This window comes from Gymnoscopelus microlampas, assembly GCF_963454915.1.
Source record: "Gymnoscopelus microlampas genome assembly, chromosome: 14".
NCBI lineage: Eukaryota > Metazoa > Chordata > Actinopteri > Myctophiformes > Myctophidae > Gymnoscopelus > Gymnoscopelus microlampas.
In genome coordinates, this window is record NC_139951.1 from 12,212,818 (window position 1) to 12,238,053 (window position 25,236).

The 25,236-nt window shown below is 42.7% G+C and overlaps 1 protein-coding gene across 2 annotated transcripts; it reads left to right on the top strand.

Annotated features, from left to right (window-relative positions):
• The first annotated feature begins 971 nt into the window (after nt 1-971).
• On the top strand, nt 972-24,355 carry LOC311060690 (pantothenate kinase 3-like). Of its 2 annotated transcripts, none has more exons than XM_084078969.1 (10): nt 972-1,239; nt 2,990-3,123; nt 11,425-11,571; nt 12,428-12,633; nt 13,368-13,557; nt 15,044-15,107; nt 16,700-16,876; nt 17,714-17,837; nt 18,441-18,566; nt 19,347-24,355. In XM_084078969.1, exons 1-10 carry the CDS (start codon nt 1,112-1,114, stop codon nt 19,404-19,406), a joined length of 1,356 nt encoding a protein of 451 aa, XP_083935095.1. In that variant the 5' UTR covers nt 972-1,111; the 3' UTR covers nt 19,407-24,355. The 2 variants fall into 2 exon arrangements, with proteins under 2 accessions (XP_083935095.1, XP_083935096.1); XM_084078970.1 differs by having other exon boundaries at nt 2,993-3,123.
• Nucleotides 24,356-25,236: the final 881 nt, after the last annotated feature.

Genomic DNA, 25,236 nt, shown 5'->3' on the forward strand with positions numbered 1-25,236 from the left:
GGTAACTAAGTACATTTACTCAAGTACTGTACTTAAGTACAATTATTTGGTATTTTTTACTTTACTGGAGTATTTCACATTTCAATACTTTTTCTTACATCTCAGAGGCAAATATTGTACTTTTACTCCACTACAATTATATGAAAACTTTAGTTACTAGTTACTTACTGTAGATTTGGATTATTATTACAGATCTGCTATTTTCAAAAGATGTTTATACATTTTATACATCAAAGCACTTTGAAATACATTTATGAAATGCTCTAAAAGGTGCTCTATAATTAGATACTAATAATACAAGAATAATGTGCAAACTATTAGTGGTGTAAAATAACTAACTATACAGTGTCTGTACACTACTACACAAGTACTGTACAGACACTGGAGTATTTCTAATTTTCAGTACTTTTACTTCTACTCCACTACATTTCAGAGGCACATATTATACTTTTACTCCACTACAATTATTTGAAAACTTTAGTTACTTACTTACTGTAGATTTTGATTATTATTAGGCTACAAAACATACATTAACAACCACACCAGCCCTACATTTCAGCCATTTGAAATGAGCAGACCTACAAGCTCACAATGAGCATTGTGAGCTTGTAGATCTGCTGGTTTCAAAGGATTTGTATACATTTCATACATTTGAAAACTTTCGAAATGGGACATTCTGCATAATGAGTACTTTTGTAATTTAAGTATATTTTGATACCAATACTTTTGTACTTTGACTCAAGTAAATGAATTCCGGGATTTTACTTGTATGTATGATACTGTAAGTATACAAAATATGAATACTTTTTCCACCACTGCAAACTACTATGTTTACACTGACAACGGGACCATCCAATCAATCACAGCCGTCCTCCTGGGCTATGGGACAGTGTGTAGATTTCTGAAGGGGGGGGTGTGTGTTAAACCAAATTCCGGTTTATTGGGTTGGTTTATTTCCCTGTTTTGAAAAACCTGCCTGGGCTGCTGCTGTGCCTCTCTCTCTCTCTCCCTTCTATCTCTCCATCTCTCTCTACCTATCCTCTCTCTTTCTTTCTTTCTTTCTTTCTCCTCTCTCTCTCTCAGCCAGTCTCCACCAGCAGCAGCAGCAGCAATGGACGACGAGCACGGAGGACGCTCTCCGGAGCAGAAGAGACCCTGTCACGAAACGACCAACGGCCTGAGCAACGGCTTCCACGGCCACGGGCCGACCGCCGGGGACGGCAGCAGCAGTGTTGCCAGGTCTGCTTACTATAGGGCAGTGGTTTTTCAACCCTTTTCATATCAAGGACCTTAAAGGTCCATAATTTATTAGGCATTTGAGCCAAGGAACCACCGTTTTGTATGAGATGTAGCCTCTCAGAACCCCAAACTTTAGAATATTTTGCTTTCGTTGGATGAGATTTTGTCCGCAATTCCATGTTGTATTGATGTTGGTGCCATTTAGAGATAACAGGCAAAAACGTTGATCAAAATAACACTTATTTAATTAAGTAATGCAGATGTTTAACAATAATTTAACTCTTCGGGTCCATTGCTTTCATTTTACACTCTCAAGAGTTAAAGATCTATAAAGGTCCATTTGGTTACCAACTCTCCATCATTTAGCTGGGGACCACCTGGAACCCCCTCAAGGACCACTGGTTGGCCCCCGAACCACTGGTTGAGAACCACTGTTTATAGGGCAGAGTAGTGGTGGCCATTTTGTGGTTCCACAGATAGAAAGCCCATTCATTTCCCCCATAGAGATTTCTGAAAATATTTATATTGCTTATTTTAAGCCTGGAACCAAGCCATTCCAAGCTCCTGTGAATCATGACCATACAACATTTGATTCTGTGTCAATTATTTTTTTAAACTACAAAAATAAAGGGTATTTCTGAAATATAGCATATAATACAATATTCAAATTATGTTTTTGACACAGAATCAAATGTTTTATGGGTTAGTTTAGGGCTTGTTTCTAAAGTGTAGAACTTATTGTGGGCTTATTTTGGAGTTGTTTTGTTTAAACCAGTGATTCTCAAACATTTTCAAGTCAAGGAACCCCCAAATTAATATGTATTTGTCTGCGGACCCCCATCTGAAAATACTTTATGCCAGGAGGGACCCCCCATTGGCAAGATTTGTCTTGTCAAAATGTTTCCAGAAATATTCCAAATTCTTTTCAAATTTTCTTTGAGAAAATAGCAGATCTACAAGCTCACAACGCCTCGCGAAGCTGATCCTGTCCAACCCAGATTTGGCACAAACAAGGGAATGAACTCTTTCTCATGCTATGCAACAAACATGTGGAATGCCCTACCAAAAGGAGTAAAGGAGTGTAAAACCCTACTCTCCTTCAAAATTGCCCTAAGAAACACCTTCAGGAGGCTGCAATTCTAAACGGGCCCCTGTCAAAGTCTTAACCTAACCCCCTCCTCGAACTGTTTATTGTCTCCGCCAGGCCGAAGGCATGGTGGCGAGTATGTTTTACCCTCCGTCCGTCCGTCCGTGTGTGTGTGTGTGTCCGTCACCTAACATTGGTCAAGCTTCACGTGACATCACAATATGTAATATAAATAGGTAAGACAGAATTAATCAGGAACAGTACTTTCTTTCGCCTGGCGGAGACCTGTGCTCCGATGAGCACATTTTCTAGTTGTACAAATTTCTTGTTTTTCATACCTGTAAACTGATTGTATGACGTTCTGAATAGTAGTGTATATCTGTCTGTCTTCTTAAATGTCATCATGATTTGAGTGCGTGGGGATCTCATTTTAAATAAGCCTTTGTGCTTTTATGAGCGATCCAGTTTAGAGGACCTTTGTTTCCATGTCTTCTCTAAATAAAGTAAGTATTCAATCAATCAATCAATCACGTTGTGAGCTTGTAGATCGGCTATTGTCAAATAGCCAACGTATTATGTTTAAAGGGCGAAGAAGGGCTCGCTTCTTTTTAGGCTTGTTTTCATGTAACTGGTTGCTTGTTTCTCTCACAACATCTCTCACAGCAGCCATAATGGATCTCTGGAGGACGGAGGAGCAGGTGGAGCAGGAGGACCGGCTGCTTACAGCGTGCTGTCACCGGCCAAGAGATGCAGGATGCAGCGGAGGAGGATGGACTCTGGCCGGAGGAACAGACCGCGTGAGTAACATGGATGGAGATAATAAGCCGTGGTTATGGTTACAGACATATGTGTGTCTTTGAGTTTCTTTTGAGTGTAATAATAATAATAATAATGATAATGATATTATTATTGTTAATAATAATGATAATAATAAAACCATAATCGTAATTGTATGAGTATGTTCTGTGTGTAATAATAATAATAGTAAACATAATTATGATTGCAGAGAAGTATATTTTGTATGTGTAATAGCCTAATAATAATAATAATAATAATAATAATAACCATAATTATTAATGCAGAGAAGTATGTGTTGTAATAATGATAATAATATTAATTATATGATTGCAGATAAGTATGTTTTGTATGTGTAATAGCCTAATAATAATAGTAACCATAATCATGAATGCAGAGAAGTATGTTTTACATGTGTAATAATAATAATAAACCATAATTATGATTGATGATGCAGAATTGTTCTGTGTGTGTGTGTGTGTGTGTGTGTGTGTGTGTGTGTGTGTGTGTGTGTGTGTGTGTGTGTGTGTGTGTGTGTGTGTGTGTGTGTGTGTGTGTGTGTGTGTGTGTGTGTGTGTGAGACTGCGTGTGTGAATGAGTGTGTAGTACAATGTTATATCAATAGACTACATTTGGCTGTCATTCTGTGGAACGGGGATTGTAATTACATGATAATATATCAAATGTGTAAACGAGAGCTGTGCAGAGTGGCCCCAGTGGGATTAGAACCTTGCCACTAGTGCCTTGCTCCACCTATTGCGCTAAGCAGGGAATTGAACCTCACGCCATGGCAGTGCGTGCTACAGTTACATTAATAATGCAGTACAGTAGTTACATTTCTATCCTATTTATTTGTCTGCTATCTTTATTTAAAAACAATAATCTTGACTGCATTTTACCTGTTGGGGGTGCTCTATAAATACAATGCTACTACCACCACTACTACTATTATGATGATGATGATGATGGTTTATTGTCATTATTATTATTTTGTGTTGAATTAGGTTGTGCATGTGTATGTGCATAGAAAAGTGGTATTGGTGCATTTAAACCATTGTGTGGTTGAACCTTTCATTTAAAAATAAGGATAAACAACCCTAACGCATACATTGTAATAATACAAATAAATAATAATTATATGAATAATAATAATACAAAATAATATCATCATCATAACCTAATGATATAGCACCTTTCATACATAAAATGCAGCTCAAAGTGCACTAGATAAAAATGGACAACATACAACGTTATACAAACACCATGCAAGACATAATATAATATGTGCTACGCTGTATAATATATAGTACTTTAATATAATATGTACAGTCACTATAACATCAGACTGTTTTGTATCTACACTTTGTGTCATTTTGATCACCAAGACAATGGTCAGACATTGTGTGTGTCAGACATTGTGTGTGTGTGTGTGCGTGTGCGTGTGCGTGTGCGTGTGCGTGTGCGTGTGTGTGTGTGTGTGTGTGTGTGTGGTAAGGTGACCTAGTTTGTTTTGACCCACAGTAGGAGGGCGATGACTGGGGACACACACTGACTCACACACACACATACTAGAGTCTTTTTGAATAGAAAGCCGGTCAGACCAGAGGGAGAGAGAGTGTGTGTGGAGGGGGGGGGGGGGGTGCGAGAGAGAGAGAGAGAAATATAAACCACTGGAATAACAAAGATCAGCTGTAATCTTTAGAACAGTGTAAACTTGTAGATTTATCACAAACCAATGAAACAATATACTAGAATACTCTCCACTCCTCTCCTCCAAGAGTGTGTTATATTCCCATTAACACAATGGAGACTCATTTAAATTCCTCTGCACCAGTTCCAATTCTACTGCTGAATGGCCTATTGACTCAGTAACCAGCACACACACACACACACACACACACACACACACACACACACACACACACACACACACACACACACACACACACACACACACACAATCACACATTTGTTTCAATGAGATACACACACTCTCTCTCTCTCTCTCTCTCCATCAGTCTCTACGGAGGTCATTTACCCGTGCTCTTTTTCTATCTTCTTGTATGTCTCTCTCTCTCTCTCGCTCTCCCTCCCTCCCTTTATTATTGTCTGTGACATCTTCAGCAGTTTGTTATTGGAGCCCTCCGATTGGCTCAGCCACAGTCAGGAGTTGCGCAGAAAACACTGACAGCCGGCCTCAATCAATCAGCTCCCACGGTGGCTCCGGGGGGGCGGGCTGTTGAGGGTCCTGCTCAGCCAATGGAGTGGGCTGCATTGTATGTTCTTTCTCTGAGTCTGTGGGTTAGATATTGTTGCCAGTGTGTCAGACACCAGAAAGTAACAGCTTCAAGTTCAGAAAGTCTACAGGTGACTGGAATGGAGGATACACTGTATCAGCTGTTTGGTGGAAGCTTTTGATTGTTTTGTTTGGTTTCGAACCTAGTGGGCATTCCCACTACGCCTGACAGGAGAACAGCTGAGAGGGAGACAGTGCAGTTGAGACAGACAGTAGGGAAGTTGAGAGGGAGAAAAGTGTAGGAGAGACAGACAGAAGGGAAGCTGAGAGGGAGACAGTGTAGTTGAAAGCTGAGATGGAGACAGTGTAGGAGAGAGACAGACAGTAGGAAAGATGAGAGACAGACGGTAGGAATGTTGAGAGGGAGATTGTGAAGGAGAGACGGACAGTCTGGGAAGCTGAGAGGGAGACAGTGTAGGAGAGACAGACTGTAGGAAAGCTCAGAGTGAGACAGTGAAGGAGAGACAGACTGTAGGAAAGCTGAGAGTGAGACGGCAAAGGAGACTGACAGACTATAGGAAAGCTGAGAGTGAGACGGCAAAGGAGAGACAGACTGTAGAAAAGCTGAGAGTGAGACGGCAAAGGAGAGACAGACTGTAGGAAAGCTGAGAGTGAGACAGTGAAGGAGAGACAGACCGTAGAAAAGCTGAGAGTGAGACGGTGAAGGAGAGACAGACAGTAGGGAAGCTGAGAGTGAGACAGTGAAGGAGAGACAGACAGTAGGGAAGCTGAGAGGGAGAAAAGTGTAGGAGAGACAGACAGTAGGGAAGCTGAGAGGGAGACAGTCAGACTAGTGGTGGGTTCCTATTGGTTGACCTGCACTTCCTAGGTGGCACCAGGAACCAATCATGAAGCTCATTATCAAGAAACCAGGTAAGATGCAGGAAGAACTGTCTGGAATTAATATTGAGCTCAGAAACTACATTTTTTAGCAAAGATGATGTGTCCTTATTGGTTTTGAGGTTTCAAAACCATCAGGACCAGATTAAGACTCAAGGCGTGTCTTTTAGGGCACACAAACACTACTAAACACTACTAAACAAAAAACAACAACTTTAAAATACTTGTCACTGTTTGTACTGGAGGCTGAGGGGCCCAAACATTTGAGCGTTAACATATATTCAATATATATTTTTATTTAATGTACATACTGTATGAGCCCCTGATGGTCAAGAGCCCTTGGGAAGTGGCCCTGCATTGACCCGGTTCATGTCCATCCATGAAAACCAAAGGCCTATGTTTCATAGTTTGTTAATGTTGTCCAGTTTAGATGCAAACATTTTTAAAAGTAGGTTGACTTATTAGAAGGAAACTGTTTAGGAACTCAAGTCATGCAGGGCAGAGCTCACACCAGATACTCTGTCATTCCGTGTGTGTGTGTGTGTGTGTGTGTGTGTGTGTGTGTGTGTGTGTGTGTGTGTGTGTGTGTGTGTGTGTGTGTGTGTGTGTGTGTGTGTGTGTGTGTGTGTGTGTGTGTGTGTGTGTGTGTGTGTGTGTGTGTGTGTGTGTGTGTGTGTGTGTGTGTGTGTGTGTGTGTGTGTGTGTGTGCGTGCGCGTGCGTGCGTGCGCGCGCGTGCTCCTCTGTAAGTGTGTGTTTGTGTACCTGTAACTGTGTGTCTGTCTCCTCCCAGTTTCCCATCCCATTCTCCCCAGTATAATACCATCTCTGTGTGTTGGAATGCTGTCTGCTAGGCTGTGCTATGCTACACACTCCCTAAATTACTCAGTGTCAGTTTAACTCTGAATTTAACCCTGTATTTGGTTCCATTTGTACACTATCAGAGTTACTTGATAGATTAACTCTGAGAATTTTGCTGTGAAGTGACTACTTACTAGGCAACACACCTTGACCATCAGATGTTAGTTCTGTCAGGACCTAAGCTGCTAAACGGTGATATAATAATGCATTTTATTTATGAAGCACTTTACATTCTTGCGAATCTCAGACAGCTACAGGGTTTAAAAGCATGGCATAAAAACAGCATAGGCAACCAAACAATTACATGGGACCCAGCTATGCTAAACTAAAGGGTCAAATTAAAACTAGGTCAAAACAAACAAAAAAAGGAAAAAGGCCCAAGGAAAATTAAGAAAATTAGATTTTTAGTCCATTTATAAAAGCATCAGTGGACTGTGGTACTCTCAGGTGTTCTGGGAGGGAATTCCACAGACATGGGGCTGTAATAGGCCTGGTGGCCCATGGTGCGGAGCTTGGTGTTTGGGAAAAGGAGAAGGTTGGTGTTGGAAGAGCGGAGGGTTCGAGTGGCGGGTTTTGGGGCGAGGAGTTATTTGAGGTAGGGGGGGCATTGCCTTAGATGCACTGATGTGTGAGAAGGGAAATCTTGTGTTTAGTCTTGGAGGAGATGGGTAGCCAGTGAAGTGAACGGAGGATGGGTGTAATATGGTCGTATTTACGCACTCTCATCAGAATCCTAGCAGCGCTGTTTTGAATGTACTGGATGAAGGAAATGGTGGTGGCTGGACCGCGGGGGATATAGTTGAGATATAGTTGAGTGTCATCGGCATAGCAGTGAAAGGAGATGCCATACTGGCTGATGACGTGGCCAACGGGAAGCATGTAGAGGGTATGGCCGAGTACGGACCCTTGGGGGACACCGCAGGTGACAGGGTGTGTCCGGGATTGTTTCCTCCCCAAGGATTCGCACTGGGTTCTGTCGGGGAGGTAGGACTGAAACCAGTTTAAAGCGGAGGCAGAGAGTCCAATGGAGTCAAGGCGGTTGAGGAGGATGTCATGGTGAACAGGGTCAGATGCAGTCAGATCAAGCAGGATGAGGAGTGAAGGGGAGACATCATCAGCTGCCATCAGTAGGTCGTTAGTGACCCTGACGAGGGCTGTTTCCGTACACCATATACGGGGTGTGTGTGTGTGTGTGTGCGTGTGTGTGTGAAAAGTAATTTTTTTGTCTTGTGTTCATGTTGTGGCTGAGCATTGATGGTGACTGTTATACCACTTAATCTAGAACGAAATCTCTGTCACTGAAACTCAATGCTACAGCTTAATAGAGAAATAGGCTGGGCCTGTATCATTGTAGGTATCAGCCTGGACACTCAAAATCAAATCAATCAGCATGTTATATCCTACTATCCTACTATACAATCAGGAAACCTCTGTCTCTCTGTGAGAATCCATTTTTCTCTTCAGTGGGCTGACTGATCGATCTGAACTTGCACACAGGCATTGACCATTGGCATATGAAGAGAGTGACAAAGCCAGATTTTCCATTTTCCCAAATTGTTGCTGTTTCTTAGCGTTTTTGTCAACTCTGTCACACTGTTAGCAGTGGAATTTCTGAGTCACTGCGCATGCGCAGCCACAGCCTATGGGCTCAGTTGTCATGGTTACGATCCCCGTAGGCTATAGGATCTGCTCTGTTGTCATGTGATCAAAATGGTCAAGCAGCCAGCCTCCTGTCCAAAACTTTAACTAAGTATACAAATATTGTACAGCACATAACCGAACGTTTGCAAATACTTTGAGTGCACACATCCCCGGGTATTGATTAGTTGGAATATAATAAACCACGCCCAGCCTCGGGAAATACCACTGTTCTTAACCTATTAAAGTTCTTGTGTACAACAACGTCTAAAATATAGGTCCCCTTTCCCTACTTCAATTGGTTCCCAAACGGTGTGCTCTGAGTCTTCTATTTGGTGACAACCACACACATTATTATTGCTGTACACACTACAAAAAAATGCTATGGTGGGCATGTCTAACCTGACCCTGCCAGAGGTGGCAGTATTGAGTAACCAGGTTCCTCAAATAAGCTGTGAAACAATGTGTGGAGCAAGCTGTTTGGATCTGGTAGCGTCAGGTTAGGGCATGTCATCATAGGCGAACATTTTAAATCTAACTATTTTCCCCACAACTTGTCCATTATAAAATGATAGGTAAACTTTGCGCTTGCAGAACAAATTAATGTTAAACCAATCGATAACTGCCGAGTGGCACCAGTCACTTTGAAAAAAACGAATGAGTGCGACTGCTAGTTTTCAAAAGGTAGCATTGTTCTTCATAAATAGCCAGTAATGTTTAATGAAGGCGGAATGCACTTGCCCGTCGGGCAACCTCGAAACAACCTCCACTTGCCCTAACGTTTTATTTACTTGCCACGGGCAGTCGGGCAACCGTTAGTGTCAACCCCTGAAGAGTATTTCTACATTGCAGTATTGATACTTTTACTTAAGTAAAGCATGTGAGTACTTTTCCCACCACTGCTGTAATGATAAAGCCTCTTAGCTGCATACCTCCAAATGCCACTGGAACCTGTTGTTTTGGCCTGCCTGCTTCCACTGGTAAGACAACGCAGATGAAGAAGAGATAGCTTCATTACATGTTAATGGAGTGAAACGCACCCTGGCCAAAACTCAACGTGTGTTTAGTGTCCTGATCCCTGGATATGGCACGTAGTACACTATCACCTCACGGGAGGAAGTGCAGGCCGTGTGCGGGGTGTCGGAACGAAACACGAATCTATCTACAACCGCCATCACTGCTCTTGAACTTGTACCTGAGTTCACGCCGTGGCACACTGGCAAAGCATTCCGCTCTAATGAGGTCAAGAAGATCAATAAGTCGGCGCTCGGGTGGCGCGCCGCGGAGGTTGTCTGTTCGAATCCACGTGGTGCATCCGGCTTTGTCAAGCGTCTACGCGAACACAATTGGCTCATGTTCGGGGGAGGGAAGCCGGGCGGGGAGGATGATAATGGTCATCGCACGCACTCCTATCACCTGGCACCTGTCAGCGGGGAAATGTGTGTGGGGAGGAATCAATCGGCATAACGACTAAATTGGGGAGAAAAAAGAGGTACATTTAGAAGAAAAAAGAAAAAAAAAGATCAATAAGTCTTGTATGGTACTATTAGGATTCACTATGCTAGTGAAATCAGGCGTTTGTGAAGAAAAGATAATGGCTATAAATAATGTTAACTTTCCAATGTACGGCATACAGCCGTGTTCAAACATTAAACCATAACAAGAGTGATTTGTATATTCATCCTTATTGATTCATCTCACTATCTCTCCGTGACAGAATCTAATCTGAATCTGCTACTACTACCTATCTGAATCCCAATCTACTGCGGTTGTACTGGTCAGCTCCCAGTGACCAACAGTATTAGACTTTGGGTGTATACTGGTCAGCTCCCAGTGACCAACAGTAGAAGACTGTGGTTGTACCGGGCAGCTCCCAGTGTGATTGTGTAGTAGGAATGTGAAGGTGGGTGTCGCTCTATTCGGTTACCGTGTCCCAGTTAAATAAACATTGTCAAATAACAATATTTCATGTAACTGATCTAAACTGAGCGTGTCAATTATTATGGGAATTTGAACTGTGTGTGTGTGTGTGTGTGTGTGTGGCAGAGAGAGAGTGATTGAGTAAATGCAAGAGTGTGTGTGTGTGTGTGTGTGTGTGTGTGTGTGTGTGTGTGTGTGTGTGTGTGTGTGTGAGACAGAGAGTGAGTGAGTAAATGCAAGAGTGTGTGTGCGTGTGCGTGTGCGTGTGCGTGTGTGTGTGTGTGTGTGTGTGTGTGTGTGTGTGTGTGTTTGCTCTTGGTGGCATGATGACAGTTTTCAATAAATATTTAGCGACGACGAGTGTGCGGCTGTGTTGTCGTTTTCAAGGGCACGATCACAGTAACCTCCATGAGGTTATTTCAGTTCATTTTTGGTGACTAGGTTTTTGGGTTTCAAATAAGTGTGTGTGTGTGTGTGTGTGTGTGTGTGTGTGTGTATGTGTGTTTTTGCCAGCACGATCACAAACCAAACAACCATGGGTTACTTCAGTTCATTTTTGATGAATAGGTTATTCGGGTTCTAAACAATATACTAGTAAACAGCGTTGTGAACTTGATTGGCCATTTATTAAAATATAATAAAAAAAATAAAAAAATAAACAAACAAACAGATTCTCCCCTGTTTCCCCTGTTTGTATGCTGACATATTGTCTGTCTATGTGTCTGTGTATGTGTCTGTCCGTCTGTCCAGCCTTCCCCTGGTTCGGAATGGACATAGGAGGTACGTTGGTGAAGTTGGTGTATTTTGAGCCGGTGGACATCACAGCAGAAGAAGAGCAGGAGGAAGTGGACAACCTGAAGTCAATCAGGAAATATCTCACCTCTAATGTGGCTTATGGTGAGAAACCTCTCCTCTCCTCTAACAAGAACATGTTAATAGGTTGACACATTGAGAGCTTGTAGATCAGCTGTTTTTGCAATAAAAAAAATAAATAAGGGGAAAAAAGCTATATTTCAACCCCCCCCCCATCGATTGTTTTTGTTTAAATCAATTATTTTATAATCGATTAAATCAATTAGTTTGATAAACTATTGCACCCCTAATATAATAACGACATGCCCAAAATAGGGACGCCAGGGTTAATGTGGTTAGATACAGGACCACAATGGAAAAGAATGGAAACAAGCCCCTAGGGCTTTTTGTGTTATCCTTTTAGCATCATTGTAAAATCCTACCACTGTACTATTTGCAAACTGTTAACCCGTTAAGACCTGAAGCCGATTCTAGAAACGTCTTCTAGATCCCAACAGTATTCTGAAAAACGTATGTTTCTATATCAGTGGTTCTCAAACATTTTCATGTCAAGGACCCCCAAAATGATATGTATTTGACCACGGACCCCCATCTCAGAATATTTTGTTCCAGGGACCCCCAGAAGCAAAGATTTGAGTTAAAAATGTTCGCTTTAGAAGAATATATATTCAAAGATTTGCACACATGTTCACGGTTTTACATAAATAGCAGATCTACAAGCTCATAGCGCGGCACTCGGTGCCGCGCTATGAGCTTGTATATCTGCTATTTTTAAATAGCCAAAGTGTAAAATAACGCTTTTTAGCTCAAATAAAAAAATGACGCAGATGCGTTCCAGGTTCCTTACTGGGTTAATCAAGTATTCAATCAATCGAATCAAAGATGCCCCCCGCGAAATGTTTCTAAACCTGGATTCTAACCACCTGTTTCCGTCTCCTAGGTGACACGGGGATCCGGGACGTGCACCTGGAGCTGAGGAAGATGACCATATGCGGCCGGACGGGAAACCTCCACTTCATCCGCTTCCCCACGCACGACATGCTGGGCTTCATCCAGATGGGACGCGACAAGAACTTCTCCTCCCTGCACACCACGCTCTGCGCCACCGGCGGAGGGGCCTACAAGTTTGAAAACGACTTCAGGACGGTGAGAACGATTTTTCAGTCAATGTATGTAATACAGGCCCACCTGGTAATGCACCTATAGGCTACAAAGTAGCCTGACAGCGTGTCGCGGGTTCGAGTCCCGATCCCAACGGCCTTTGCTGCACGTCACTCCCCATCTCTCTCTCCCCATGTCCTGTCAACCTAGTATCCTAAGGCATAAAAAAGCCACAAAAGAAAATCTTTACTTTTTCTTTTATGTAATGCAGACCTGTCAACCTGTACTGTCCAGGATTTGAACGTTTCCGGTTCCTTAACCCATTAAAACCAGATTCCGGAGGCAGACATTCCAGAGGCAGATTCTACAAAATGTCTTTTAAACCCTAACAGTTTTTATGTCAGTGGTTCTCAAACGTTTTCTTCTCAAACAAAGACCGGTGTATCAAAGCACGCTCTGCTTCGGTTCGATTGACAGTCACATTACGAAACATTTTGCGGTAGCCGCACCTACTAATCAAATGCATATTTTTACAATCGATTGCGCATTTCCTCCCGAAAGCCCACGATTCGTTGAGGATCAGTTATTCATTTGACAGCCCTAATGTGTGTGTGTGTGTGTGTGTGTGTGTGTGTATGTGTGTATGTGTGTGTGTGACTGAGACATAAATGGGCGTACAAAACTTAACATACAATTAACATACAATTTCCTACCCCTCCTCTCTCTGCCTCTCTCTCTCTCACTCTCTCTGTCTCTCTGTGTGTCTCTCTCTCTCTCAGATAGCGGACTTAGAGCTGCACAAACTGGACGAGTTGGACTGTCTGATCAGAGGTCTGCTGTACGTGGACTCAGTGGGGTTTAATGGACAGCCAGAGGGTTACTACTTCAGCAACCCGTCCGATCCGGACAACAGCGTCAAGCAGCCCTGTTCGCTGGACAACCCCTTCCCCATGCTGCTGGTCAACATAGGTGGGGAATGTTTACAGTAACCCGTCTGTTTGCAATTTACAATTTATACAGAACGACTTCAATTCAGGGTTGAGATCCGTTTCCGGAACCGGTTTAGCGCACTGTCAGAGCTGGTTGTGTAGACTTCATGTCTGCTATACCATTGCAATACCGGTGGTTCTCAAACATTTTAATTTCAAGGACCACCGTAACTCTGAGAGTGTACTATGAAACCGAATGGACCCTTACCATTTTCGGTAATTATGTTTCTGAACTTTTTGGTCCTAAAAAACGCTGCTTATCAATGAATCGACCGATAAGGTTATCAACTATGAATTCATGAATTAATCGATAATTTGCATCCCTAGTTACATTTGATAAAGTCTGTGTATGGAGAATTTATTTTTATTTTCTTACCCTTTGGATACATTTGTACTTTTTTTTTACCTCAGTTGATGCTTCATATCCATTATGAATAAAATCGTCCGGCTGATTTTTTTATTTCTGGAACACAGTTCTTATATGACACGATCTAAGATTCCCCTATCTATGGGATTTTCAAGAGAAAAAATAACGCTGTTACCCAGGGGGATAGCACCCTCTTGTGGCTGTGATGTCAGACTTCAGTGCTCTATAGGATACTAGGCAAACAATGAACATCTGTCTAAATAACATGCTATCTAAATGACTTTAACGTTGTCAAGAAAAAACAAGGCTATGTTATGTCATACAGCACCACTTCCTCCAAACATACGCCGAGTGAACTTGTGGCAAGAACGTGCGACAAATTGTCCAGATGTACCATCCATGTTTATGGACACCCCTCCATAACAGAATAGTGGTAATGTTCTGTAGTCATTAGTTGCAGTGGTGGAGGTCACTATTTATTATTGAAGGTACAGTTATGTCAGTCTTCAATTCGTAATTATTTGTCAATAAGCTATTTCTGGTGACAAAAACACCAGACCGTACAACAAGTATAAATCAGGCTTAAGGAACATTGAAAGAGTCTGTAGTAAAAGCGGCTGAAATGTTACGGGGCATGTTCAACTGTTCACACTTGGTTAGGACAGGTTGAATTTTTTTTTCCGCTACACTGGTTTTACCTCTCGGACCTTATGCCTTTGTGTGATTTTAATGCTTTTTTAAGATCTTTCTTTATATTGTTTTGTGATGTTTTTGTTTTACTCTGCAGCGATTTGTTTCAAATGTAAAGTGTGTTAAAAAAAATATATATTTTATTATTATTAGTTAGGACAGGTTGATAGAACACGACAAAGACAAGAACAAACATTTACGAACAGACATTCAAAATACAGCAATGAAATAGATTTAATTATAAAACTGGTTAGTGGTTATTCCGATCTTGGAAGCTGATGAATGGCTGATATATATATATAGACAATATTCATGATTATACTCACGGCTTAATAGAAGGCCAAATTTCTTTATTAAATGATAGAAACATAACGCATTTATACTGAATTACTGTGTTGACTCTGGTTAGGGTCAGGAGTGTCGATGCTGGCAGTCTACTCTAAAGACGACTACAAGCGAGTTACTGGGACCAGGTAAAATTACAGGGTGTGTGTGTGTGTGTGTGTGTGTGTGTGTGTGTGTGTGTGTGTGTGTGTGTGTGTGTGTGTGTGTGTGTGTGTGTGTGTGTGTGTGTGTGTGTGTGTGTGTGTGTGTGTGTGTGTGTGTGTGTGTGTGTGTGTGTGTGTGTGTGTGTGTGTGTGTAAGAAGTGATGGAAGATTATTACTATGCCTGTTTTTCGCTAGGCTCAATATGTTGCCTTTGAAGACAGAAGCCTTTGTCTAGTTAGTTCTTTCTTGTCTTGTGTTCATGTTGTGGCTGAGCATTGATGGTGACTGTTATATTACTTTGTCTAGAACGAAATCTCTGTCACTGAAGCTCAATGCTACAGCATAATAGAGAAATAGGGTGGGCCTGTATCAGTGTACAGTATGTATCAGCCTGGACACTCAAAATCAAATCAATCAGCATGTAATATCCTACTATAAAATCAGGAAACCTCTGTCTGTCTGTGAAAATCCATTTTTCTCCTCAGTGGGCTGACTGATCGATCTGAACTTGCTCACAGGCATTGACCATTGGCATATGAAGAGAGTGACAAAGCCTGATTTTCCACTTTTCCCAAATTTAAGCCGTTTCTTAGCGTTTTTGTGAACTCTGTCACACTGTTAGCAGCGGAGTTTCTGAGTTACTGCGAATGCGCGGCCACAGTCTATGGTCTCAGTTGTCATGGACATGATCCCTGTGGCGTAGGCTATAGGATCTGCTCTGTCATGTGACGATCAAATGAGCTGCCTCCCCTCCAAAACTTTTAACTAAGTATACATATATTGAGCACATAACTGAAAGTTTGCAAATACTTTCAGCGCACACATCCCCGGGTATGGATTCGTTGGAATATAAACCACGCCCAGCCTAGGGAAATACCACAGTTTTTATCCTATTATATATAGTAAGAGTGTGTGTGTGTGTGTGTGTGTGTGTGTGTGTGTGTGTGTGTGTGTGTGTGTGTGTGTGTGTGTGTGTGTGTCAACTAGGGATGGGACGATATGAAAATTACATGTCACTATTATTGTGGAAAAAAAATATTATCCTGACAATCAAAATATGCTTAAAACTTAAAATGCCACTTTTGTTAACCACTTGAACCCCCTCTATTCTGGGGGGAACGTTCTGAAAAAATAGCAGATTTACAAGCTCTACAAAGCGAGCTTGTAGATCTGCTATTTTGGACTTTAGGGTTAAAAGTGGCCAAGAATTTTGAGAATGTTGATGCCGGTCAGATCTATGGTAGGATAGAAAACCAGCAGTACTAGAGGTCCTTGTAGGATAGAAAACCAGCAGTACTAGAGGTCCTGGTAGGATAGAAAACCAGCAGTGCTAGAGGTCCTGGTAGGATAGAAAACCAGCAGTACTAGAGGTCCTGGTAGGATAGAAGTACTGCTGGTTAGCAGTACCTGGAGTTCTACATGAATGTGTGGCAATCATATTAATTTGTATTTGATATCAGAGAGTCTTGCTCCTGTATTTTTTGTGTTTGTCCCCATAGTATGTGCAACTATTAATGTGTGTTTATGTCTGTATGTGTGGTGTTAATGTGTGCTGCGTTGTCATGGCCCCCTACAGTCTGGGAGGTGGTACGTTCCTGGGTCTGTGCTGCCTGCTGACAGGCTGTCAGAGCTTCGAGGAGGCTCTGGACATGGCTGCTAAAGGAGACTCCACCAACGCTGACAAGCTGGTCAAAGACATCTATGGGGGAGACTACCAGCGCTTTGGACTGCAGGGCTCCGCCGTGGCCTCCAGGTGGGCAAAACAAGCGCACCCCACACATATATATACTTTACATGCGCTCACATCAGTGTTGCCAGATTGTGCGAGAGAAACACGCAACCAGGTCTATGAAAACGAGCCCAAAATAAGTGACTAAGGGCAGGTCAGTCAAACTTTGGCCACGGACCCGGCCCCATCTGAAAATAATTTGTGCCAGTGACCCCCATACAAAATTTTTGGTGTTAAAATGTTTCAAAAACAGATTTTCTGACAGTAGCAGATCTACAAGCTCTTGTAGATTTTTTTCAAATAGCCTGATAGAGGAAGCCAGGCTGGCCAAGCTGTAGGCCACGATTCAAACCCTTAAGCCCACTTAGGCTTGTCAACTACCTGAAATTCAAATAAGGGACACCCTTTGACAACCCGTATTAGGCCTATAATATATGAAAATTAGCTTTTAGAACTTGTAAGATGTGTGTCGTTGATTCCCCAAAATAAGGCACAAAGTGTGTCCCTTGTCAGTTCAACAAGGGACGCGTCTTTTAGTTTCCAAATAACGGACGATTCCTTATCTCAAGGCGCGGTTGGCAACCCTAAGCCCCTGTCCACACCAATGATTTGCGAGGCAACAAAACCATTGCAATACATGGCAGCAGTCTGAGTTGGCCCGTTGCAGCTCAGCGCAGTTTGGGGGTTCTGCTACAAGTGGTCGCAGGTTGCGACTCGTTGCAACGCGAATCATTGCTGCATATTGGGCTTAGTGTCACCACGGACCCTAAGCCTTGGATGGGAACTTTACCCCTTGTTCCCCCTGAGCACCTGTCACATGATGAATTGAATGGATGTTAATTGTTTTGTGTTTTGCTGTAGTTTTGGTCACATGATGAGCAAGGAGAAGCGGGACAGCATCAGTAAAGAGGACCTGGCCAGAGCTACGCTGGTCACCATCACCAACAACATAGGATCTATCGCACGCATGTGTGCTGTGAACGAGGTACACGCACGCACGCACGCACGCACACGCACACGCACACACACACACACACACACACACACACACACACACACACACACACACACACAGAGTTAATGTGTAATACAGACATGCAAAAGTGTCACTTTTCAGCTACAGTCACCTTTTTGAACCCAAATAGGGCAATTGTGTGACACCTGACCCGAAAGAAAACAACATGTTGTCACCTTTTTCACTTTGCATGCCTGGTAATATGAGAATGCAACCTCTAGAGGGCAGCAGGGTGATCCAGTGTGGTTCCTAGTGTAAATTAAGACTTGTCTCTCCTTTTAAAATACAGAGTGCATTCCAAGCTTTGCTTTACTTGTTCTCTCCTTTAAATCCTATAAATAAAAGAGTGTTAAGATTGTATTATTATTATTACTACTATGTTTGTGTCATATTGTGAGCATGTTATTGCATGTTATTTTTTGCTGTAAATGCTTGTGATTTATTGTCAAGATTGATTCATTGGCATGTTTATGTGGTCCTTTGCGTGTACATGTGTGTGTAAACTGAAGCGTGTTGTATGTAATATTGTGTTTGTGTGCGTGTGTGTGTGTGTGTGTGTGTGTGTGTTTCCAGAGGATAGAGCGTGTGGTGTTCGTGGGGAACTTCCTGCGGCTCAACACGCTTTCCACCAAGCTGTTGGCCTACGCCATGGACTTCTGGTCTAAAGGACAGTTAAGAGCTCTGTTCCTAGAACATGAGGTCAGTACTGGACTAGACTCATCTACTGTAGACCGCATTAGACTAAACTAGGCTGGACCATGTGACTGGACTAAGGCAATAAGGGCTTTTCAGACGGAGAGCGACACAACGCCAGGTGATCTACGGCAGGAGCGTAGAAAGAAGTTGACCACAACCCAGCTCTTGTCGCGGGCGGGCGTGTGCACGGTGTGCGTGAAACAAGCACGAACGTGACAGTTTCACGGGAGTGTTGCTCCGCCTGTCAGATTACCCGCACCTCCATACCTGCCCGCTTGCCTTTAGGCACGTCGGTCGCTTCCCGCATGAAAAGACCAATTTTTTCAGAATGATGAGGTCTTGGACCTCGCCTCTGTCGTTTACAACCCGATGCATGGCATGTTAGGCCTCATTTATGCTCCATCGTCAAGACCGGCTCCAAATGTTCTGAGTCTGACAATGGGGAATAATCATGTCATGAACACACAACGACGGACCGAATTATACAGTCTGCAGGAACATTAAAGGGATAGTTCAACCATTTTTTTGGTTTTTTGTCGAATTCCTAAGCCAATAATTTGATGACCAGCAGACCGGTATAGGCACAAAGGAGACTCTTTGTGTCTCCTACCGGAACTGCTGCAGGTCATGAAATGATTGGCTTAGGAATGCGACAAAAACTAAAAAAATATCCATTAATTCAAGTCTCCATGGTGTGACTAATCGATAGGAAAAATAATCGTTTTGGGGGTGAACTATACCTTTAAGACAAAAAAAAAATTACTGCTCTCTCTCTCTCTCCAGGGATACTTTGGGGCAGTTGGTGCCTTCCTGGAGTTACTGAAGATGTCAGATGACCTTTAACCTTTAGACTGACCCCTGGGGTTGACCTCTGTGACCCGGGAACCCAGCAGCTACACTGTAGAACTGAAACTCCCGCGCCACCCTCCCCCCCACTCACTGTCCGTCTCTTTGTCTTTCTATCTACAGTGTGCGTGTGTATACTGTCAGAGTGTGCGCGCGCGTGTGTGTGAGTGTGTGTGTGGGTCCTTGCTCTCTCTCTCTCTCATGGCTCTTTTCGACTATAATAGCTAAAGGCCTGCAACTAGTCGCAACTCTTTGCAACAAAACAGTTTTAAGGCCATGTCACACCAATGCAACTCCTTGCAACTGCCATTGGGGATAATGGTCGCAAGTAGTTGCGTGTTGCAAGGAGTTGCATTGGTGTGGCCTGGCCTTAAGTGAACCATGCTGTGCCATGAAACATAATTCCATGGGTTCTGGATTTGTTTCCATACACTACGGCTCCATTTCATATCAGATTCTCAGAACCTAATTTGGGCCCCTGCCCAGAATCAGAGTCATCTTTATTATCACATCACAGGTTTACAGGTGGAAAAGAAAGAAAGAAATGTGTTTTTGGGCAAGCTTTTTGGTTGTTTCCGGAAAGAAAAAGAAAAAAGAAGGAGGGGGGGGATTGGGCAAGGGGGAAAAGGAAGACGAAAGAAAACAGAAGTATCTACATATTTACACATAGCATATCCATCCGTACAGTATGTACATGACGTTAGACATAAGGTCGCCCAGGAGGACGCGTTGTAGATGTAGGCTTGTAGAACGGCTATTTTTGCTTTTTTTGGGTTTCTTTTGTGATGTACCTCCCCCTTCGGGCGTGGTTGTAGTTATAATGGAAACTTTGAAAAAATAACAATCGCAGAACAGCACGAGTTCTGCAAAGTTCGAGATTATGGAAGGTTCTGGGTTACCCTTCGTGGGTCGAAAAGAGTCATTATAGATATAGAAGCAGTTTAGTCTGTCTGTCTCTTTGTCTTTCTATCTATCTGTGTGTGCGTGCGTGTATGTGGACATAGTGTCCTTGTTCTCTCTGTATGTGTGTGTGTGTGTGTGTGTGTGGGGGGGGGGGGGGGGGGTGGAGTGAGCATCCTCTGTCTCTCTGTCCTGCAGTGTTATCATTACAGATAGCAGCTCATCATGCATGTATGTATCCCAACATTCACACACATCACCTCCGTTGTCGAAAATGGCCGATGTACAAGCTTGACAATGCGTCGCAATGGGACACGCTGTAAGCTTGTAGATCTGCTATTTCCGGCAAATGTCCGCGCCCCCCAGTATAGGGACGTCAAAGGTTCATGTGGTTAAATGCTACTACTGCTACTATTACTGCTCCTACGTGGACCGCCGCTGTGAAATGTGAATACCCACAATCCCCCTGTGTTGTCCTCATGGCTCTACCTGTGCCCTCAACGAGGAGACGATGGGTGCGTAGTTCTCTATCCTGGATATAAACTGTGGGAGAAAAAAATGTGGGCTGCTTCATTTAGCCTCCCGGAACATTCCCTCCCTGCTGCATATTTTAACGCGGAGCTTTCGATGGATTTGGGAGGAGCGCTTGTTTTTTTTGCCTCCAGGGGACCTGTCCTATCCGATGTTCAGTAAGAGGATTGAAGGGGAACTGGGTTGATTTCACAACAACGGGGTTTGTCTGGAAAATCTGGGGTGCACTGGATGTTCTCTCCAGGATCGCCCTGTTGCTCGGTGGCTGTCGGTCACTGATGTTTTAACATGGAGTATTCTACGGATTGAGGGGGGTTGGTTGATTTAGGCCAGTGATACTCAACCTGTGGGGCCGGGGCCCACTGCGCATTCCATGTGGGCCCCCGAATAATTGGCGACAGTTTTTAACTCTTAATTTTAATGATAATATAACATTAATATATATATATTAAAAAAAATAAGTTATGTTAAAAATAATGTGTTTTCATTGTGAGATCGATAAATAGGAAATTATACCATGTTAGTTCCATTGATCCAGGATCGATTGATTAATCATTAAATTAAACATGCTCTGAAAAATGCACGCGGCCCACCCAACTGACCACTTAACACGGCAGTCATGCGGCTGCCATGTTATGTGGTACGATGGGTGGACCGTGATCACTTTTTTCCAAGTCGGCCCTGAACCAGAAAAGGTTGAGAACCACTGTTTTAGGCCCTGAAGAACAGCAAACTGCACCCGGCTGGGTTTGTGCTCTAAACTGTAAATAGAACATGGACTTTAAAAAAAAAACGCTACTGAGTTTGTGCGTGTGTATGTATATGCGTGCGCTTATACGTATAATGTCTTTTAATGTTGAAGAACCTTCTTTTTTTTTAATATAAGTTATTGGTTTTGTTATTTTATCTCTGTAGTTTTTGACGTGGAATAGTTTGACTTGGGTCTGTTCTCTCTTGTCACCATCATGGTCCAATCTTTCCACGTCCACAACAAGCCTTAGCACTTTGAAATATTCCCAATTTAACAATCATTCTGTCATTCGTTCGTGGGTCGAGGTTTCATTTGTGACTATCAGCCGTTTCTCTTTTTCTATCTACTTGTCTGTCCTCCTTGCCTTGCCTGTGTGCTTGCCTCTTTGTTCACTACGTGTCTGCCTATACCTGGTTACCTGCCTACCTGTCTGTCTGTCATACCTGGCTGCCTTACCTGGACGTTAATTACTGTAAGCCTTAAAGGGAGATATTGCCTATTTTTGAACCGAAATTCCATGTGTGGGAAAGTGTGGGAAAAAATACCCTATGTCTTTAGTGTTTTTCTCCCTAAAATGCAGAAGTACAGTATGCATACGCGATTACATCAAGCGCGTCATTTTGCGTAGGTTTGACTATGTGACCTGTATTATTGTAAACTCTTTAATGGTTTAACTTGATGCCATATAATCTCTTCTGGTGTAACGTTAGGGTCCGATTTGTAAAAAAAAAAAAACAGAGGGGAGACAACTTTGTCGTAACCACTTAAATATACCTCCTATATACTGTTTCATACGACAAATAGTGAAAATAGCCAATCTACAAGCACGCTATGTGTTGCGTTTTTGGGGGGTGCTTTTTGAAGCTTTGCCTATAATAATGACACCAGAGTTAATGTGGGTAACATACATTTATTATTAAAGTGTTAAATTGTGATATTATTGATCAAACAAAAAAATCTAACATGTCAGCCAGTCTGCATTATCCCAAAAGGAAATACATGTATTTAATTCAGTCTCACCAGAAGAATTCAGTCCCCCCATCCCCCTCAGCAAATTGAACCCTGTGTAACATGATGGCGTAACTTAGACCATGTGACCTCTACTGTTGTAAATGGACACCATGTAATCTCTCCTGACTGGAAAAAAAGCTGATTTTTGTGTTCACACTGCCCTGAACAAAACAGATGTGTGTCACATCTGAGCAAGAAATTCAGATCGGTGTAAATAGATGAACTCTTAACTACATTCAATGATAATATTGATTATTCCGCTTTCAAAGATTCCAGTTATGTATTTTTTTGTTGATGTGGATATTGATAGGCTTTAAAGTTGATATGGGAAAGGTAGAAAACCTAATCATTAGCATTAACTACTGTAGCTTTGCATGCGCTGATGTAACCGTCTCTGCATGCGCACGACACAAGTGCTGCTTAAACTTTTAAATGTATTAAGTCATTAAAGTCTGTAATCACTGAGTCATGTAGTATCTCTACTTAGATCATTTTAAGGACAGAAAGATTGGTGAAACAGGTTCTCATTGATTTTCTCATTTTTTCCCCCCATAGTATTCCAAAAGGCTAGCAAGTAACCTAACAAAGCGACACACTGCTACAGAGGTCTATGGCTGCAGGAGGGCACATGCACAGTAAAATCCTCAGTGTTCATTTAACCGCCGTGCGGGTCCATTTGGTTCCACTTGTACAGAATTAACAATGAGGATTTTCACTGTGTATAGTTCAAATGACCTGAACTGTAGCTTTGCTTCTCTGCTACGTCAGAGGGTCACATGCGAGACGTCCACGTAATCGCAACGCACTCGGTTCGATTCCCGGGTGCAAAATTAGTCTTGGGCGGTTTAGATGCTTTGTTGTTACGAATGTTCAGGTTGAACTGATATGCACTGGCAGTCATGTGTTCACTCCTTTCTTTAGCCTTCACTTTCTGTGTGTGTGCGGGTGTGCGTGTGTGCATGTACAAGTCCGTTTAGTGTATAGGCACAAGCGCTATATTTCTATGTGTGTGTGTGTGTGTGTGTCGGGGCAAGCGCTGTATTCCACCTTGTGTGTGTGTGTGTGTGTGTGTGTGTCCTTTCCACATGATACTGAGTTGCATTCCAGTACCACTCAGAAACAACCACTGAGCCATTCAGTCATGCATGTGTGTATTATTAGGTTAAACTCTTTTACATTTATCTTGCCAAGTACATTTGCACATACCGTCCTCTGCATGTAAAGCTGCGATCCAGAACCTGTCCTACCCGGGATTCGAACCCTGGTCCACCGCGTGCGAGACCAAATTGCTACCGCTCAACTAAATGGCAATACCCTCTTAACCAGGGGAGATATTGCGCTCATAAGTGTCATTAGTTTCAGGCAGTACTACTTAAATGTCTCAATGACAAGAGTATTGAGACCACCTCCAACCACAGCAGATGTGCGAGTTTCGGCTATTCGAAAATAGCTGAGCTACAAGCTCACAACGTGTCGCGATGCAACACTAACACACTCAAAAATAATTTGAATATGTTCCGGATTGCAGCTTTGACCCATCCTAAGAATCAGGAGCAGTGTTCTGCTTTACGGCCACAGTGCCTTGCTCAAGAACACTACTCCTTATAACATTGTTACCATGTTAATAATTATACGATTCCTTGGCCAGTCTGCTCGCCCCTCCCCATCCTCTCTTTAACCTCTCGCCTTTTCTATCTCTCTACTCCACTGGTTCCCAAACACTGGGTCGGGACCCATTTGTGGGCCACAGACACATTTTTATGGGTCGCAAGTAAACATCCCTTAATTATTTGTCTTTTTTGTTTTTTAGCAAAAAAATTATAATCTAAAATTATTTTTCAAAATAATTGAATAAATACATTTTTAAAAAATCTAACAAATTCAATTAATTAGAAAACAAATATTTAACAGGTAGTGGAAATAGCCGATCTACAGGCTCACAACACGGCGCGAAGCGACGTCTTTTGAGCTTATAGATCGTCACTAGTTTGGGTCCCCGGGGGAGACATAAATTGTTTCTTTTGGGTCTTGAGCTAAAAAGTTTGGGAACCACTGCTCTACTCTACCTCTCCCTCAGGCTTTGATAACGTGCAAACCTTTCGACGAGTGTCTCGCTCAACAAAAGTGGCCTATTTTTCGACTCGATAAAAGTGTCAACGACATTGTGTGCCGAACAACCGGGCACGTGAAAGCAGGCCTGCAGGTCATTGTAACCGGCGAACCAAATAAGACCTCTAATTGTATATTCCATCGTACGACGGTGTCATTCGCCGACAGATCTACAAGCTCATTTGAGCCTGTAGATCTGATGTTTTCGCATTGTTAGCTTGAAGATTTTAAAGATTTCCGTTAAGCCGGTGTGCAAGCTCTCAACGGATTTCAACCGTGAGCTTGCAGGTCGGTCGGCCTGTTTCCGCGTTAGCTTCGAAAATGAGTTCTTGTTGGTAAGCGACAGTGTCACACTACGCCGTATAAACCCGGTTTTCTCGCGGCGTGCCACAGTGTTTCCACAGTGCCACGTTGTAGTTCAGCTTGAACCTGACCCCATGAATTGTTTTAAAACCGTTTCTAGCTCCTCACATCGTAATCTGAGTTCCCAGAAGTTTTCGCCAGCTCTGGCGAGGAACTTCTGGG